This window comes from Apium graveolens, chromosome 4 (assembly GCF_009905375.1).
Source record: "Apium graveolens cultivar Ventura chromosome 4, ASM990537v1, whole genome shotgun sequence".
NCBI lineage: Eukaryota > Viridiplantae > Streptophyta > Magnoliopsida > Apiales > Apiaceae > Apium > Apium graveolens.
In genome coordinates this window covers 122,473,263-122,493,416 of record NC_133650.1, presented here as the reverse complement: position 1 = coordinate 122,493,416, position 20,154 = coordinate 122,473,263, and the positions used below count along the sequence as shown (strand labels likewise).

The following is a 20,154-nucleotide window of genomic DNA, read 5'->3' as shown; positions in this document are numbered from 1 at the left end:
TACTGTTCTATAAAGTAAATACTGGATGCTTTGTTTTAAATGGTAACAAATAGATCTGAAAAATTTTGTAACTCTCAAGAGAGAAGCTGAGTTCTTTATCAACAAAAAACCCAGAATTTTGTAACAAAATACTAGCTTGATTTTAATATAAAATTAAGTGAGTTTTGAAAGATAAGTGTGTTCATGTGCATGTTTTAATTATTTTGTTAAAGCATATTATCTCTACAATACAGATTACTTTATTCATCATTCTTAAAAGTTCAAAAAGTTATTAAAATTATTCAAAACACATTCACCCCCCTATGTTGTATTCATTACCCAACAGACTTCCTCCAACCACGGGGTATAGTGGCATCCCATAAGGTAGATTGGTAGTCCTTGGAATCACGATCTTTGAGTATTCATACCCAACGAGTTGAGGGTTTATCGTTTCCTGTAGTTGCTGAAATTGAGGATTCGTCCCTTGAGTAGCCATGGGATTTGTCCCTAGGGGTGGATCTTAGATTTGGGGATTCGTCCCCTGATGTTGAATCTTAAATTCCCCCGTAAGGGTTCCTCCTTGGGTGGTGGCATGGGTTGAGTGCGGGGGTATCTCAACTCTTGATGAGATTGTTTGTGATGGGACGGGATCGTTAGTTCCACTGTTGTTTTTGCTCCGTGTAAGTACCATGGTTGTTGTTTTTCAACAGATGGCGCCAAATGTTGTGGAATAAAAATTAGAGTTTGTTAGGATTTAAAGCTAGGGTTTGTGAGATTTAAACTTTAATGGTTATTCTCGCAGTGGGGACTAGCCGTCCTTGCAAGATGCCTACGTATCTCTGTGTTGTAGAAAATCAAGTCAAAACATAGTTCTAGGTTGAAGGGTAGATCCCTTTATATAGAGGTGATTCTAGGGTTAGACTTGTGTTGGGAGACTTGGTGGACAGTCTCCAACTTAGATGGCAATTAAGATTCCCGTAAGGCAAGGGATTCTAGATCCTTCCTTGTAGGAGTTAGTGTCCATGTTGGACGTCATGTCTCTGGTCTTTCAGCCATATTGGGCCTAGTCCATGGACAACTTGTGTTCGTGAACCTTGACGCACTTGGCTTATGGGCGTTGACGAGTTGGGTCGTCTTTAGCCTATAACATGCTTTGATCAACCTGGTTCGTATTGGGCTTTGGACAAGATTTCCAAGCGTAATTAATGCGACATTTAATGTGTCTTTAGGATGTCTATTCTGTCCATATCAAATTATAATCTTTCTTTTATAATACTTTGATAAGATTGTATATAATTTTCCTAAAATAAATATTTTTCATTTGGATAAACATTTTTTGAATATTAGTTAAACTTGTTAATCCTATCAAATTATTGACTAATATTTTTTTTATTTAGATAGCATAACATGGATTAAGTCAAATGGAATTATAGTTTTAACCTTTTTACAAATAATTCAAAATAGTTGCACGATGTTTTTCAGCATTAAATATTATTTTCGTAAAATTATTATTGCTCATCTTAAATATTTTTTCAAAAGACAGAATTCTATAATTTTTCAAGTTTTGTGTGTGTGTATGTGTGTGTGAGAGAGAGAGAGAGTTAGGGATTGCTCCCGAGTTTTTTAAAGGAAGAAAGTGATTAGGAGGTAAAGTACTTTCATCCCATTTTTGGAGTGAAAGTTTTGGAGTGAAAGATTGTCAAATTTGCATTCATTAACACTTGCTTTCGCTCGTTTTATAAACTTGGGAGCACAATTCCGGAGGGAATGACTACTTTACTTACCCTAAACTTGCTTTCCTTCCTTTTTAAAACTCGGGAGCAAGGGGTTAAGTTCTATTGAGTCCTTGTTTTTTGTTAAGTACGAGAGTTCACATATGTTCTGCAAGTAAAATAATACAATTTTTTTTGTAAAATGTATTATAACATGAATCATGTTCTATGAACATCACTATTCTAATGAAAATCTTACAAATCTCATATATTTGACAAGTTAAACATTGCAGAACATATAATTTTATAGAACATGATTAGTTTGCGGAACATACATGTTCACATTATAGAACGCGTACATGTTCAACTTATTGAATATTAATGATATAACACCGTAATAAACGTTTATATCATGTAGTTTATTATTTTATCTTTAAAATTATAAAAAAAACATAAAACCTGAACCATTAGATTAGATCGTAATATAAAGTTAAAATTTTGGATTTCAGGATTCCAAAAAATAAATAGGGATGTCATGGATATGATTACTTATAATAACCATATCAAATTGAAAATTTTAAAATTTAAGATTTATTTCACAAATATTTGAATACAAATGTATTTTTAATTAAATAGTGTAATAAATAAACTATATTTTTTATGAAGAAGCATCAAATGTCTTACCATTTTTCAAATAACATGTTAATGAAAATTCTAAATTTTACTTTATCGTTGTAGTTTAATTGTTTCTAAAGAGATTGAAAAAGGTATGATTTTGAGATCACTTCTTTACAAATTCACCATCATTGAATAATATTATAAGCCTAATTTCTTATTTTAAAGTGAAACATTAAAAAATAAATCGATTTAGTATATCTTCATAGTTTTAACGGATTTTATGACATCTCATGTCAAAATCCGAATATATTTAAATATTGGACTAAGCCCCAGAAACAATAATATGCAACTGGGCATTTACTAATTTTGTTACATAATATTAACCGACTTGATCATATAAAGACCTCAAAAATATTGATTTTTATTAATATAATATATTACAAGATTTATCTTTATCCGTAAGATATTCTTGTCGAGATCGTAATTTTAATTTACTATAACTAGATAGTTATTTTCGGCCGAGTCATTTAGTCAAATTTTGAGTATTTTTTCAAAATGGGTAAAGTTCTGATTTCGAAGTTAGTAATTTTGATACATATTATCAGTTGAATTTATCCTATAAAGACCTCAAAAATATTAATTTATTTCAATATAAGATATCACAAAAATTCTTCTTATTTGTACGATTTTTAGCCGAACTCGTAATTTATTTTAAACCTAGATAGTGACATTGTATTTTTGGCCAAGTCATGTAGTCATAATTCATGTATTTTTTGAAAAATGAGTAAATTTCTGATTTCGAATTCGAAATAAACCAAAATATACTGACTAATTATATAGGACCCTAACTTATCTAAATATGTTGCACACACACACAGATATATATATATATATAATATTTATATAAGTGTATCTATTTACATTAAAAAAAATTAAATATATGTATAATTTAATTTTTTTATTAAAATATATATTAAAAATGTACGAGACATACTTTTCAAACTAAAAAATATTTAATAAATAAGCTAATGATCCTTTTATGTACTATGCTTGATTTTATATCTCAAATTCAATTGTTTAAAACTAACTCCACAAATATTTCAGTAATTATATTTAAATTTAAATAAATTATCATTATTTACGACACTCACATATAATGCATATGATAAAAAAAAACCTAAGTAACAATGTAATGTAGTGGTAAGAAGATTAGTGAATGTAAAAATTCATGTTCAAATCCTCAAAACAAGAATTTCGATTTAAATATTAAGTACAGGGTTAAGTTAGTCATTTCACTGAAAATAAAAAATCTCACTAATTTATTCACTTGTTCTCCAATTATATAAATAAGAGATAGATATTAAATAATAGATAATACATATGCTCATCTTGTTTTATTTTTTCTAATTTTCAGGATGCTTGAAAGCAGAGGCGGAACCACAACCAAACTGTGGTGGGCTGTAGCCCAGGTGAAAAAAAATATATTCAAATTTTGTCTATAGCACAGCCCATATATTTTAGAGTTATCCCAGGTAGCTCAAATTTAATGTTATTAGTAGTTGTATGTCTCATATCACAAATGAAAAAAAAAATTGTGGCTCCGCCCTTGTTTAAAAGAGATTTAATGGGGGGGGTTCTTTTATCAAACTTTAAAGTACAATTATCTACTAGAAATTTCAGAGTACAAGACAATATAACTACAATTTTGACGATACGAGGAACTTCCGAGTCCCCATAACTATAAAAAGATGAGTGATAGAGATTCAAATTTGGGTACAAAAAATAGTTTCAAAATGATGTGACATGGGTAATTTTTCGCTTTAGACTATTTTAATGGGTTAAATGACATTTTGGTCACTCAATTGACCGAAAACTTGCAGTTGGGTCATCTAACTCAAAAAACTTTTACTTACATCATTTTACTCTTAAAAGTGTTCATCCAGGTCACTCGTCGTTGCATTCTGTTAAAAACTTGACGGAATGCTGACTAAGGTTGGTGACTTGGCTTAAATAAATTTACTGTGGCTTGTACAGTCAGCTGAAGCGCATTTTGGTCACTCAACTAGCATCAAACTTGTAATTTGGTCATCAATCAGAACATGCCACTCCATTTAACTTCTACATTAATTGATGAGAATGATGTGAATGCATGACAGTCTATCTTATGAATTATATAATTATCCAATCAGGACATGCCACGTGACATTTTGAAATTCACAATTTTGAATACCTAATATTTTCTCATATCATATTACACTAATTTTATTCTTAATTTTTGGATTGTATTCTTAATTTATAATGAATGGAAATTTTTTAGAGAAAAAAAAAAGTTTGTTCCAATCTCAACCTCGAGATTCGAAATTTGAATATCATGAATCATGTTACAAACAAAATTATGTTTTTTCTTGTGTTTTTTTTCTTAATTTCAATATTTCAAAAAAAATCATCCAATAATCGTTATTTCATTCTTTTGTACAAAAGGGGTGAGCGAGATTCAATTTTTTTCTCATATTACGAATATGATTATAGTATCTTTGATCCCTTTGGTAGGATTGCTCGTAATAGCTTGGTTGTTATTGTTGATTGTTGGAAATTAGAAGAATAAAAGTTACAGTACTAAAGGGAATGTATATTAATCAGCAAAAATAGATGGCTATTAGCCTTAAAAAGACTCGAGATAAATTACCCTACTTGATAAAATTTCAGAAACTCTATCCAACGAAACAAAGTCTATCTACTCAAAAACAAATCATAACTAATAAGAAACTCTATTTTCCCGAAAAAATATATCTTATCAAACTACCTAAATAACTAGATAAACATTTGTTTAGAAACCAAACATAGCATTCCCTCCTTTAAGCTAAACATGTATATTTAGCTTACTTCTGACACGCTAACCATACCAAGCATGACACGAATTATTTCAAACTGTTCGAGATTTAGAGGTTTGGTCATCAAATCTGCAACTTGCTTTTCAGTACTATAATAATTTAGTTCAATAACTCTTGCATTCACTAAGTCCCTCAAGAAATGGAATCCCACATTAATGTGTACTTTTCCCATGAAAAACTGGATTTAGGGACAACTGAATAGCAGAGCTTCTATCACAAGAAATCACAGTAGCACCATCTTCCATAATCCCATTTTCTCCCAGAATCCTTTTAAGCCAAATGCATTGACACGCACAAAGAGCTGCCGTAATGTACTCCGCTTAAGTTATTGATAGAGTCACCACATGTTGTTTTTAAGAGGATCATGACACAACCCCATTTCCTATCTTGAACACATATCCAAAAGTACATCGTCGATCATCAATGTCACCAATATACCCGTTGTCTATGAACGCCACAAATGTTGTATTTCCTTCTTCTCTCTTGTAAAAAATACCAAGATCAGTTGTCCCTTTTAAATACTTTAAGATCCTCTTAGTTTCCAGCCAATGCAAAGTAGTTGGCCCTGACATGTACCTACTAATAAGGCTTGCACAATAAATTAAATCAGGCCGAGTTGCAGTTGGATACATGAGACTTCCAACTGCATGTTTGAACAAGGTTGCATCGACTTTAGTCCCCCCCCCGTCCTTTGACAACTTTGTTCCTGGTATAATTGGTTTTTTATTGCATTGCTACTTGCCATCTCAAACCTTTCCAATATCTCTTGTGCATATCTTCTCTGACAAATAAAAATGCCATTCGAATTCTGCTACACCTCTATTCCAAGAAAATGTTTCATTTTTCCCAACTCAGACATATCAAACTCCAGCATCATTTGACTTTTGAACTCATTACACAAGTGCATATTATTCCCATTAAAAATTAAATCATCTACGTAAAGACTGACTATTAAAATTTTACTTGCAGCTGATTTCTTGAACAAAGTATGCTCACTAAGACACTTCTGAAAGCCTACAAGAAAGAAATAAGCTGCAAGCCTCTTGTATCATGCACGTGGAGCTTGCTTGAGACCGTACAAAGCTTTCTTTAATTTGTAAACCCTTTTCTGTTACCCCTTTCTAACGAATCCATCAGGTTATTTAACAAGCACTTCCTCCTTAAGCTCACCGTGAAGGAAAGCACTCTTAACATCAAGTTGAAAAACTTCTCAACAATATTGTATTGCTACTGCCAGAATTACTCGAATAGTATCGAGTCTTGCAACTGGGGAAAATACTTCAGTATAATCCACGCCATAACATTGTACATAGCCCTTAGCTACTAATCGTGCCTTATATTTATTAACATCACCATTTTTGTTAAGTTTGGTCTTATAAACCCACTTAACTCCAATACATTTAGCACCCTTTGGCAGATAAGTCAACTCCCATGTCTGTTTCTTTTCTATGGCGTCAATTTCTATTTCTATTGCTTCTCTCCATTTCTTGCTTTTGACTGCTTTGTTATCATCATTGCAAGCATTCTTCTTCCTCTTCTTCAAAAATTCCTTCACCTGTTTCATAATTTCTCATCCATGCTGGTTATTTTCTAATTCTTTCACCCCTTTCTTTAACTTCAACTTCATGTGTGTTTAAATCATTTGAAGGCGAACTACTGGTACCTGAAGGTGTCTTAATATCTTCCTCCCCAATACACTTTTTTTATCATCTTCCAAAACATCGAACTTTGATTCTTCATCAGTTTTGTCCCAATCCTAACTCTCACCTTCTTCAAACATAACATCTTTGCTAATGATGATCCTTTTTTTGGTCAGATCATATAATGTATAACCCTTTGTTTCATCATTAAAACCCAAAAATCGCGCTTATTGCTTTTAGAGTCCAACTTACTTCTATTTTGGTCTGGAATGTGAACATGTGCTATACACCCAAAGACCCAAAATACTCCACATTTGGCTTCAAATCACTATACACTTCTTCCGGGGTTTTATCTTGCATTGCAGCAGTTAAACTTCTGTTCTGAATGTGTACACACCATTTCACAGCCTCAGGCCAAAACATTTTTGGAACACTCTTATCAGCTAATATTGAGCGCACATAATTCATGATTGTTCTATTCTTTCATTCAGCGGCTCCATTTAGCTGAGGAGTGTATGCAACTCAATTGTCTTCTTATTCCATGAACTTTGCAAAACTCTTTAAATTCAGTTGAATTAAATTCTCCTCCTCTATCAGTTCTTAAACAAGTAACAGAAGCCCATGCTCAGAGACGGAGACAAGGGGGTCCAGAGGGAGCCCTGGCCCCCTAAATTTCCAAATATAAGCTTTCTAGTAACAGTTTTGTAGCATATGTACTTGTAGATCAGGTGTTTGAAGTGCATTTATACAATCGAAGACACCATGGTTTGAATCCCACTCATGGTTTTTCTAGAATAATTTTTATATATTTTTCAACTTTTACCATTATTTCTTATAATTTTTTTAGTTTTCACCTTTAATGGTTTAAAATTAGAGAAAAACGGCCCTAAGTACGTATTTAGGTGACTTACTAAAGTACTTAGTGTATTTTTAATGGTAAACATGTAATTTCTTGAATAAAATCTAAAATTACAATAATACCCCTCCTGCATTTACATTAAAAAATACTTTGTACTCATCTAAGTTAGGTGAGTACGTACTTAGGAGTATCAATCTCTAAAAATGATACGCATTTCTAATAATTATATTTCTAATCATTATTCAAGTAAATTTTATCGTTTATAAAAAAGTCATGTAAGTTAATTTTTTTAATTTTATATTTTTTATAATTAAACTTTATTTTTTTAATTTTTAAAATTATAAACTGGCCCCCTCTAAATTTCCTGTCTGGCTCCGTCACTGCCCATGCCTCCTTCTCAACACAAGCTTTAAAGTTCTTAAATGCAACAAAAGCCTATGATTTTTCTTATAAAAAGTAAACCCAAGTTTTACGTGAAAAATCATCAATAAAACTAATGAAGTGCCTTTTATTGTTGTTGAGGCCGGTTTGATTGGTCCATATTAGTCAGAATATATCAGTTGGAGTTGTTTCGATGCTCTCCACGAACTCTGTTTTGGCATTGATTCTCTAGTTGTTTCCTGACAAAGCAAGTTTCACATAATTTTTAAGGAACTTTAAGTAACGGTACACTATCCACTAGTTTTCTGTAAGCAAGTGTCTTCAGACCTTGATAATTCATATGGCCAAAGCGATGATGCCATAATTGTGATTCCTTCTCAGATGCAACTTCAGCTTGAAGACACAAAGAATTCTTTGGAGTCATAGATGCTAACACATAATACATTCTATTTCCGCGCATTCAAGTTTGCATAATTATCCCCTTGGTAGAATGATAAACTTTATGCGTTCCCTGCTAAATTAATATAGCTAAACCTTTCTGCTGAAGTTGTCCAATACTCTGTAAATTACTTTTCAACTCAGGTTTGTAATAAACATCTGATATAACCTGAATCATACCATTCATTTGGAGTCGCACGCTTCCTTTAGCCATAACTGCCATCCTGAAGTCATTACCAAGATTTACTGTTTGTCGAAACCCTTCCTCTAATTCTGAAAACTATTCTTTATTTCCAGTCATGTGGTTGAAACATCCAGAATCGAGATACCACACTTTTCTCTTTTAGTTGGCTGAACTCCTACATTAGCCATTAATAGAATCTCTCTTTATTCAAATTCAGCATAATTGGCTTTTTTCTTCCATTTCGGACACTCGTACTGATAATTTCCCAATTGATGGCACTTAAAACATTCCACGGTAGCTTTGTTCAGAGGAATCCCTCCCATTCCTCTACCTCGGACTCCTCGAAATGAGCTTTTTCCTCTTCCTCTCATTAACTTCTCATCATACGAAATCCGTAAGACTTGTTCTTCCTATTGACTCCCCTGCATTCTTTGTTCTTGAACAAGAAAACTTTCATGGAGCTCATTAATAGTCATATTATCTATATCATTTGATTCCTCAATTGAGCAAACTACATAATTGTACTTGGGACTGAGAGATCTACAAACTTTACATACCACTGTGCTTGATTTCATATCTTCACCATTCACCCTCATCTTGTTCAAAACCGTCAGAGTTCGCGCAAGGAAGCTATCAATCTTTTCTCCTTCTTTCATTGTTAAATCTCAAATTCCATTCTCAATGTTTGGAGTTGTGCTATTTTTACCTTGCTGGATCCATGATATTTTCTTTTCATAGAAACCCAAATTGCCTTTGATGTGCTCTTGTCAAGGATAGTTTTAATAATTTCTCTTTCAATTGCTTGGAAGATAAAGTTCTTTACCTTCAGATCTTTGAGTTTATATTCTTCCGTGCTCTTCTTTTCTGTCTCACCACCGGTCGAGCTTTCGGTCTCTTTTGTTTATGACACCTCACTTGCTGGAGAAATCTCATCATCCACCAGACTCCACATCTCTTTGCTCCTTAAAAAAATTTCCATCAACATCGACCAATGATCATAATGACCATCAAATTTCGGCACCACAAAATTCTCTAAAGTTGACATATTTTACTCACACTCTTATGTCAATCACTCACTCTCACACTCCTTTTTAATCAGGTTACTTTCAAAGCTTTGATACCATGTTAGAAATTAGAGGAATAAAAAATATAGTACTCAAGGGAATGTATATTAATCAGCAAAAATAAATGACTATATAAGCCTTACAAAGACTCGAGATAAACTACCCTACTTGATATAATTTCAGAAATTTTATCCAACGAAATAAAGTCTATCTACTCAAAACCAATGCTAACTAATAAGAAAATCTATATTCCCGAAAGAATATATTTTATTGAACTACCTAACTAACTAGATAAATCTATACTATAATATAATAGCCGGAATAGAGATAATTTGGTTCAACGGTTTGGTTCAACGATAATTCCCTAATTTTGATTATTACAAAAATAGATAAATAGTGTTATATATCTAATAAACTACTAAATTATTAAACTACTACTAGATATAATATACTTATCCTACTAAACTAGGAATACAACTTATCATATTATTAAAAGATATAAATAATAGTGTTATATATCTGCTAAACTACTAAATTGTTAAACTACTAGAAATAGTCTATTTATTCTACTAAATTATGACCACATGTTATTCTATTATTTTTATTATAAATTTACAATCATTATATATTTATATAAATATTTTAAAAATATAATATAATTGAATAAATAAAAATTTAAAATATTAATGGGAAATGCTAGTATATTTAAAGTACTGCTACAACTTCCTCAAAGTCATCACTCCCACTGTATTTTAATCTTATTTTATTCACTCTATAGTCTATACACGTAACTCCCGCGGCTTTGCTTCCCCGTTCCATCTCCGTTATCGACTGAATATTCCTCATTTCTGAGAATAAAATAAAATGCTCCCCTCTGTCCTCAAAAACAAATACAAAAACCAAACACAAAAAAAACAGCTTTTGTTTATAAGTTTATGTCCTTATCAAATAATTAATAACTCATTCATTATCCCCTGTAATAAAACCCCACACATATTCTATAGTAGATAGAAAACTTATGCATTCTCATCACATTTATTATATATATATTTTATTATTCTCATTTTCTTTAAAAAATTCAAATATTTTTAATTTTTATATTTTCAGAAAATAAATATCTTAATAAGTAATTCTACATTTTTTACAGGAATTGAACTTATTAAGAGTCTTTGTACCACAAATCAAGAGATTGAGAAAGAAAACTTTCACCCTAATCATAGTAGTACAATCTACTTTAACCCATTTCCGAATTTAAAAAAAAAAGAAGATACAGTTAAACCTCTTTAAAGTAATAAAGTTGGGATCGATAAAAAATATTATTTTAACGAGAATATACTGTGGCTATCATGTTGGAATCGAAAAAAAATATTATTTTAATAAAATTATTACTTTAATGATTATTATTTAATCGAGGTTCAACTAGAGTAAAATAAATAAAATAATTTTACTTTCATTCACTCATGCGTGCTCACAAATTTTAAAAAAACAAAAAAAAAGTGAAAATAAATATAAATTTAACATAATTTCAGTCAAAAACAAGATAAAAAATTATCACCTAATCGCTTCGTTCCCTTTTAATAAACTTCCATTTTAAAGACTTTGACAGTAAGGCCTAAAATTTGCATTTACCAAGTGCCATATTTGTTTAATGGTATTAAGCAATTTGCATTTACCAAGGGCCATATTTGTTTAATGGTATTAAGCAGAGGATATGATTATAATCTTTTAAATTTTCCAATCCCATATTTGTTTAATGGTATTAAGCAATTTGCATTTACCAAGGGCCATATTTGTTTAATGATATTAAGCAGAGGATATGATTATAATCTTTTAAATTTTCCAATCCCATATTTGTTTTGTAAAAAAATAGTGAATAGTTATTCAAAAATTATAATCCTTTAAATATCTCATGTTTGTTTTGTTTGAGAAGAGAATAGACTATAATCACATCTAATGCTTAGTGGGCGGAGGTATTGTTTTATCCCCTCCTACAAGTCATTTTTTAAAAAATTATAACCTCATCATTGTTATCCCATATTAAATAAACATAGGATTGAAAAATTTAAAGGACTATATTACAACTATCCCACAAAACAAAAATACATATCCCACAAAACAAAAATAAGATAAAATTTTAAAGAATTATATTCCAATCTTACAATTAATCCTTCCAAACAAATTTAGAATAAGATTATTTAATCCATATAAATAATTTTGATGAGATTAGCTATGCCCGGATTATTATCCCGGATTAAAATCCCACTAAACAAACATGGTCAAGTAGTCTCCTACAGTACGTTCATGTTACGTTTCTCCAGGATTCAGTTTTTTTTCCTAGAGAGAGAAGCACAAAGCAGATCGAGATCAATACAATATCTAGAGAGAGAGAGACCAGTGAAAATGTTGGAGTGTTGTTACAGGCCACTGGAACGCTGCTTCGGGACAGAACTAAGTGGGTGTGATGCATTGTTATGGCACATGGATTTGAAACAACATGCTTGTGGTGATTACTCAATTGCTGTAGTTCAAGCTAATTCTTGTCTTGAAGATCAAGCTCAAGTCTTTACTTCTCCTCAGGCTACTTTTGTTGGTGTTTATGACGGTCATGGTGGCCCCGAGGCTTCTCGCTTTATTACTAATCATCTCTTTGCTTATCTTCACAGTATGTCTTCTATTTTCTTAAACCCTAGCCTTTTTATTTTTATTTTTTTAGTGTTTGTTGGGTAGTAATTGTGATTTGTGGATGTTATGTAATCGAATGTGTAGTGGCCATGTGATTTTTTTATTGTTTGCGTAATTGAAGAAAGTATAGTAGTAATTTGAAGCTTTGGGTTTCGATATTTAGGATTTGTAAATAGGGACAACCGGAGAAGCAGGTTGTTATAATTTTGGAAGGAATGGGGAATTGGGAATATAATTAAAGGCGGAGTGAATGATGTACGAGGAAAGAGTTAAAATTGGTGATGTGGATTTTATATGATGAGGTTTGTGATGAAAATGTGTAGGAACTAGGAAGTGTGAAGTAGCATTCACCCCCAGTTTAAATTGCTTTGGATGGAATGGAGGAATTAATGAAATTACGATATTAACAATAACACATGAAATAGTAAATTTTATCCCATTCCCCTCCAAATAAAGCATATTTGTAAATTGGGGTGTGTGTATTTACTATTTATGATATGAGTGTGTATATTGATGATTCTGTTTATCACGTCTGAATATAAGAAGATTGTATACTAAGCTGAAAACCTACTCTTTCACCAAGCGAAACTCTAATACTTTGGTGAAGGAGTGGCTCAGTCGTCAGTACACTCTTCCAACTAAGAGATCTGAGTTGCTCTTACTTGATTTACTAGTCATCCATAAGCATAGTCGATTTGTATTTACTTTAATCGTTATAAATGGAAGAAATCTAATTGAGGGTTTCACTTATTGGTGAAGGAGTTGCTCAGTCAGTACACTCTTCCAACTAAGAGATCTGAGTTGCCCTTACTTGATTTACTAGTCATCCATAAGCATAGTTGATTTGTATTTTCTTTAATCTATCGTTATAAATGGAAGAAATCTAATTGAGGGTTTCACTTATTGCATTGCCGCTTCTATTTGATATCATTGTTTTCTCCTTAAGTCAATAAATTTTTTAATCTGACGAAATTATTGTGATTATAGAGTTTACTTCGGAACTAGGGGGTTTGTCTGCTGAAGTTATCAAGAGGGCTTTTGGTGCAACAGAAAACGATTTTTTGCGTTTGGTAAAGCAATCTTGGTTGGAGCAGCCTCATATTGCTTCAGTTGGTTCATGTTGTCTTGTTGGCGCGATTTCAAATGGTGTTCTGTATGTTGCAAATCTTGGAGACTCCAGGGCTGTGCTTGGTCGGCGGATGACTAGTTCTTCAACTGTCCTCGCAGAAAGGTTATCAACAGATCATAATGTTGCATTTGAGGAGGTTAGAAAGGAGGTCAGGGCAATGCATCCTGATGATTCAACCATTGTGGTGTACACTCGTGGGGTTTGGCGAATCAAGGGCATAATTCAAGTAATTCTTTCCTTTCTTCTTGTGTGGTTCTTAGAAATGTGATAGTATTTTAAATTGACCAAGCACAAAATTTTGACAGTAATGCTTGCTTAACTTATCTTGATATTATTGGAAACATACAATCGTTGACCATGTCAATCGGTAACTGAGTTTTTTTAACAAGTTACTGGTAACTGATATTTGATTATTCTAACCAATTAGCACCAGGCTGTTTAATATGGATGTGATTCTACCCAGATGGTGTCACATCTTCTTCGTTTGATAATAAAAGCCAGATGGTGTCACATCTTCTTCCTTTGATAATAAAAGCAACGGGCAAGAAAGTTGTGCACTTGTGTTTATGTTTACTTTTTATTGTGTGCCATCTTATGTATCTCTCTTTGACCTTCGTTTTGAAATTTTACATAATTTCTGAAGCCGAGGGAATTATGAATGAAGTGTAGGCATTTAGCTTGTAAGACATTGCAAACTTTTTTCTGAAAATCATATTTAAATATTTTTTTATAATTATGATGTATTTTTGTAATTAGTTCACTAGAAGATGTCCCGTGGTCATATATCTGCACTTCTGTTTGTTGGTAACTTTGTCATGCAGCTAAAATTGATTTTGTGTTTATTGGGATGGAAAGGAATTATGTTTAACCTATCATGCAGGTATTATTTTTATGTGCATGTGTGTTCTCTTTACATCCTTTATCATTCCTATTTAGTTGTTCAAACTATGCGCATTTCTTTCATTTCACTGCTTACATTCCTTTTCTCATTCATTTTATTTACAAATTTTATTAATTTCTGCCTACAATTTTTTAATCTTTTTAAGTGGTCATTCATGTCATATTAGTCATTGTTTATACCAGATGTCTTATATCTTCATATTTTCATTCTATTGTTCCCACTACACCCAATAGAGTACAACGTAAGATTTTTGCAAGGTATTAACTGAAAATTTATTACTACAAGTTAAAGCATGATATTTCTTAGAGCTGGCAATTCGTTTGATTCGTGTACTTTCGTGTTTCGTGTCATGAATGCCTAACCCAAACCCGAACCGTTAAGGATTCGTTTCGTTTTGTGTTCGTGTACCATCATTTTGTGTACGTTTCATGTCGTGTTTCGTGTAATTTAAAAATAAAGATAATTATAATATATATTTAAATATTAAGTTTTTACAAGTCGAGTCTTAAGTCAATAAGTCATAAATACTCAACTGCAGTCACTTGTGAAATTTAAATTTGAATTTATTTTTTGTAAAAATTATATGTAAAATATTATTGTAAGATATATGTATTCATATAATTTTACTAAATTTATTTAAATATTTACTTATTTTGTGTACTTTCGTTTTGTGTCGTGTACACAAGGATAAACACAAAACCGACACTAAATTCGTCCGTGTACTTTCGTGTTCGTGTACCAAAAATGTCAACCCAAACCCGTAATTATCGTGTCGTTTTCATGTCGTTTCGTGTACCAAAAATGTCAACCCAAACCCGTAATTATTGTGTCGTTTTCGTATCGTATATGAAATTGCCAGCTCTAATATTTCTTTTCTAACATGTTTAGTGGGTTATCTCCTTAATTTTGATGTATTTCTTTTGTTGATGCAAATTGTTCCCTCCCTTCAAAAATTATAGTAGTTTGACTTTTTCGTACACACTTCCAAGTGCGTTGATTACATAAAGTTAAATTTTTAAGAATTTTTTTTCCAAGTGCTTTGATTACATAAAGTTAAATTTTTAAGAATTTTTTTTCTGAATTTTTTTTAATTAATATAATAATTTAGAAATAAATAAATAAATTTATAGTTCTAACTATGTTGTCAAAGCACTTAAAAGTGCATACCAAAAAGTCAAACAACTATTATTTTGAAAGAGAGGGATCCGTGCTCTACAATTTTTACCCTGATTATCTGTCTGTTATTAAGTGAATTGGCCATGCAGGTAGGAACTGAACTTAATCTATTTCGTACATATGCATAGTTTAGCTAAATCTTCACTTGTTTCTTTTTTCCCACTCATTTTTTTTAACAAAATTGTATTAATTTCCGCTGACGATGCTTTCTCCTTCACCGTCACCTTAGGTCATGTTCATCTTTTTTCCGCGCAGCTAATTTTTTTCATAATTTTCATTCCATTCACCCCCTTTTCCATTACTTCCAACAGAATTACTATTTTCCACTTGAGATTTCTTTAGTAGATACTTTAACCTTAGACCTATAGCTAGATCATTAGGATTCTCTTCTACATGCTTGCTGGGTTATTTGTGTAGCTGTGATGTATCTTTTGTCTGGATGCAAACTAGTGGCCTGCAGTTTGTCTCCTGATCATTTATTTGTACTTCTGTTAGTTTAATGCAGCTAATCAATGTTGGATTTGGTAAATGAAAGAAATAAAAGATTAACTACTATGCATACACATGTGTGCATAAAATCACTTCCTGCTAATTCCTCTGAGCTGGTATGAACTAAGCTCAACCATGTCTTTCATTTCACAAGTTCATTTGTTTCCCATCAATACATTCACACTTTTGTTTTTATTTTGCTTAAACTGCGTTATCTCCTTTACTCTCCCGTCATGTCAAATTTTTCATCCTTGCTTCATCACCTCCAATCTCTTCATACTTATCGCTCCATTATCATCCCTTTCCCTTTGCAATTAATATTATTCTGCATAGATTTCTCGGGTGAATACTTTGACCTTATAACTGGTCCTTGAAACATGAAAATTCTCTACATGCTTTATGGTTCATTTTTTGTATATGTGATGTATTCTTTTCTTGATGCAACATAGTGTTCTTCAGTTTGTTTCCTGATTAAATACCTTTTTCTGTTCGTTAGCCATCAGCTAAAAGGATGTACATATATGCATAATCTTCACTTCCTCAATTCTTTGCAATGCCACCCCCCCCCTCCTCTATGTCAGTCACAATTTTTAAATTTTTTCAGTTTATTTTGCGTTATTTTCCTTTTCTGTTTAATTTGTTTTATTTGCATCATGATAACTCTCTGCTTGGTGACTTCTTTTTGGTCTATGATTGTAACACTATCTGTTTAGGATATGACATTTCCCCTATTTAATGGGGTGTTCAGTTTAGCTTTTTCTTTCTTCTTATAAGGGAAAAAATGTGACCCAATAGGGGTCTAAACTTCAAGGGGTCCTATATGATCTTGTCATTATCTTGTGTTGATGTTTAGCGTAATCTCATTTGTTCTTTAAGAAGTTATTTGTTTTGCATGACTTTAACTTGTGATCCAGCCCCAGTTCCTTTTTTTTATTAACATGCTTTCTTATTAGGTGTCCAGATCAATCGGAGATGTTTATTTGAAAAAACCAGAACTTGTTAGAGATCCTTTTCCTCTGCAGTATGCATCACGTGTTCCTTTGAAAAAAGCTGTTATGACAGCAGAGCCCTCAATAATAACCCACAAATTAAGGCCAGAAGATTTATTCATTATTTTTGCATCGGATGGCCTCTGGGAGCAACTTACTGATCAGGCAGCAGTTGAAATAGTCTTGAAACATCCAAGAACCGTGAGGCTCCGTCTCTCTTATCATTTTGTTTTTTACTCTGTTAGCTTTTAGCACGAGTTGCGTTTAATTTATTGTTTACGGCTATTACTTTCTTCATTAGCCATTTCAAAGTCTGTAGTCCCATTTTTAAAGGACATGGTACTGAATGCATATATTCTTACTTTTGGCACTTTAGGGAATAGCCAAGCGATTGGTGCGAGCGGCCATTGAGGAGGCGGCAAGGAAGAGGCAAATGAGATACGACGACATTAGAAGACTTGAGAAAGGGATCAGACGTCACTTCCACGATGATATAACAGTTGTTGTAATATATCTGGACCAACAACAAACTTTTCCTAATGGTAATCCCACAGATCATCTTGTTGCGGACTGCACCAGTGCCCCAATGGACATCTACTCGTTTAATTCAGAAGGGGAAAGTATTCCGTACATTCCTTCTTGAATGAACTTGTGTCGGCCAAATACCCTGCACTGCTCGTGAATATGCAATAAATTTTGCAGGACAGGAGCCTCAAACAGTCTTTAGATGGGAGTTCACTTTAATAATCGGAGAACGCGAGTGTTTTTTGTACATGTTGTAGGTGAAGAAACAATAGTCAAAGGCTTTCTCTTAAGCTTTAGTTTTGATATCATTTTCTGTGTTTTGGTTCACACGAAATGTCTTGAGAGGCAGATGACCATGTAACTTTGCGTGTAAATATTTTTTTTAAAAAAATATTTCGTTTTCTGCACAGAGATTTAGCCCTTATGAGCTGTCTTGTAACTACAAAATGTTGGTCTGCGTGCTTGGCTGTTAAACGAACTCGCAGATTGTTAGGTGTTTTCTGAAGAAAACCCCAAATTCAGGAATTCTGCTGCCAACAGAAAACCACCAAATACAGAAAACGTGTTAGCTATCCGAGTCCATTATTCTGATCTGAGCAAGCAAAAGAATGTGTTTCTGTTGGTTGTTATGGCGCCAAATCGGGACTGGCTGTCCACACAGCCCCCGTCATTACAGTTGCTCATTATTTGTTCCAAGGATAAGGGCCAGTATACATATGTCCATGATTAACAAGTTTCAAGATTAAAGGTATAATCATTAGAAAACAACAGAGTATCCAAGTGGCATATATACTTGGTGCATCTATAGTCCCGTAAGATATTTTTAGTAGTCAAAGCAAGCATGCAAATTGAATAGTTGATGCCATATAAAGCAATGTATTTTCTTTAGTTGCGTACTTGTATGGTTGTATGTTTAAAAGCACAGTAAACAAGTAGTCAAGTAGTAAGTAAATAGAGGGGAGGAAGAAATGGGGATAGCTGAAAAAGCCCATAATGTGAAGGTAGTTGGATCAGGTGAGAAGACGGTAGTGTTAGGCCACGGCTTTGGCACTGATCAGTCAGTGTGGAAACATCTTGTTCCTCACTTGATTGATGTTTACAAAGTCTTACTCTTTGATAATATGGGCGCTGGAACCACGAATCCTGATTATTTTAGTTTCGAACGCTACTCAAATCTCGAAGGTTACACCTATGATCTTCTTGCCATTTTAGAAGAATTTGAAATTCAGTCTTGCATATTTGTTGGCCATTCCTTGTCCTCTATGGTTGGTTTGTATGCTTCTATCCTTCGTCCTGATCTCTTCTCTAAAGTCGTCACGCTTTCTGCTTCACCCAGGTAATTATTACTAGTAATCTTATTACTTAACTTGTTTGATCAGGTTAAGTATACGTCTATTTGCTTTTAGTTAGGTCACGGAGATCCGAATCTGGACTCTACTAATGTGGAAGTCTGGTGTACTTTTTACGACTTTTCTGTATGAGACATGAATATATATTATATTATGCATTTGATAGGTTTTTGAACACCGGTGATTACTTTGGAGGATTTGAATTAGAAGAAATTGATCAACTCTGCAATGCCATAGAATCAAATTACAACTCATGGGTCTGTGGATTTGCGCCATTAGTGGTTGGAGGCGATATGGATTCAGTGGCAGTCCAGGAGTTCAGCAGGACTTTGTTTAACATGAGACCGGATATAGCATTGAGTGTGTTCCGCACTATATTTACCAATGACTTGAGAGAGCTACTAGGCCAAGTCACTGTGCCTTGCCATATAATACAAAGCTCCAAGGACTTGGCCGTACCAGTATCTGTCTCCGAGTTCCTGCACCAGAACATTGGCGGAAAGTCTGTTGTTGAGATCATTGCCACTGAGGGTCACTTACCACAGTTGAGCTCTCCAGAGATTACTGTTCCTGTGATTGTCCGACATATCCAGTATGATATCAATGCTTAAATTGATAATTACACATCTATACTGCATCAACATTTACATGTTTGTTATGCATGTTAAAATGTGTAAATTCCAGTTCTTACAAATGTCTTTAAATTTAAAGTCAGATTCCGATCTTCCTTAAATATGTAACTATGGATCATTTGACGTGTGTAAAATGTTTAGCATAGAAGTCAATAAACAACACACGAGAAGTCAGGTGGGCTTAGTTGTCTTGTTTAACTTTCAAGCTCTCGTGATCGCATTGATCAAAAAGTTGCTTAGTATTCCGATATTTCCGTGTAACTTATAAACTGATATTTCTGTGTAACTATAAACTGAAAGCATGGTGATCCATAAAGATTAAAGAGTTAAAGACACAGGACCAAATACACTTTAGTCGGAAGATGAAGTATCTAGGCATGGCCACAGCTCCACTCCACTCTTGTCCTCCACTTGCAAAGAAAGCAAGTTGCAGCATTATCATCTTATCCTTTATATTCTTTCTGAGACTTGTTGATTTTTTTCCATTTTGGAATTTAAGCAACCTTTATCACTGAG

General features: G+C 32.9%; 2 protein-coding genes across 2 annotated transcripts; both read left to right on the top strand.

Moving 5' to 3' along the window:
- Positions 1-12,049: 12,049 nt before the first annotated feature.
- On the top strand, positions 12,050-18,066 carry LOC141719419 (putative protein phosphatase 2C 63). Its single transcript, XM_074521797.1, has 4 exons — positions 12,050-12,428; positions 13,436-13,803; positions 17,097-17,333; positions 17,509-18,066. Exons 1-4 carry the CDS (start codon positions 12,068-12,070, stop codon positions 17,773-17,775), a joined length of 1,233 nt encoding a protein of 410 aa, XP_074377898.1. The 5' UTR covers positions 12,050-12,067; the 3' UTR covers positions 17,776-18,066.
- A 412-nt stretch (positions 18,067-18,478) lies between these two features.
- Positions 18,479-19,876, top strand: LOC141719420 (karrikin insensitive 2 receptor IA-like). Its single transcript, XM_074521798.1, has 2 exons — positions 18,479-18,993; positions 19,173-19,876. Exons 1-2 carry the CDS (start codon positions 18,626-18,628, stop codon positions 19,615-19,617), a joined length of 813 nt encoding a protein of 270 aa, XP_074377899.1. The 5' UTR covers positions 18,479-18,625; the 3' UTR covers positions 19,618-19,876.
- The last annotated feature ends 278 nt before the right edge of the window (positions 19,877-20,154 follow it).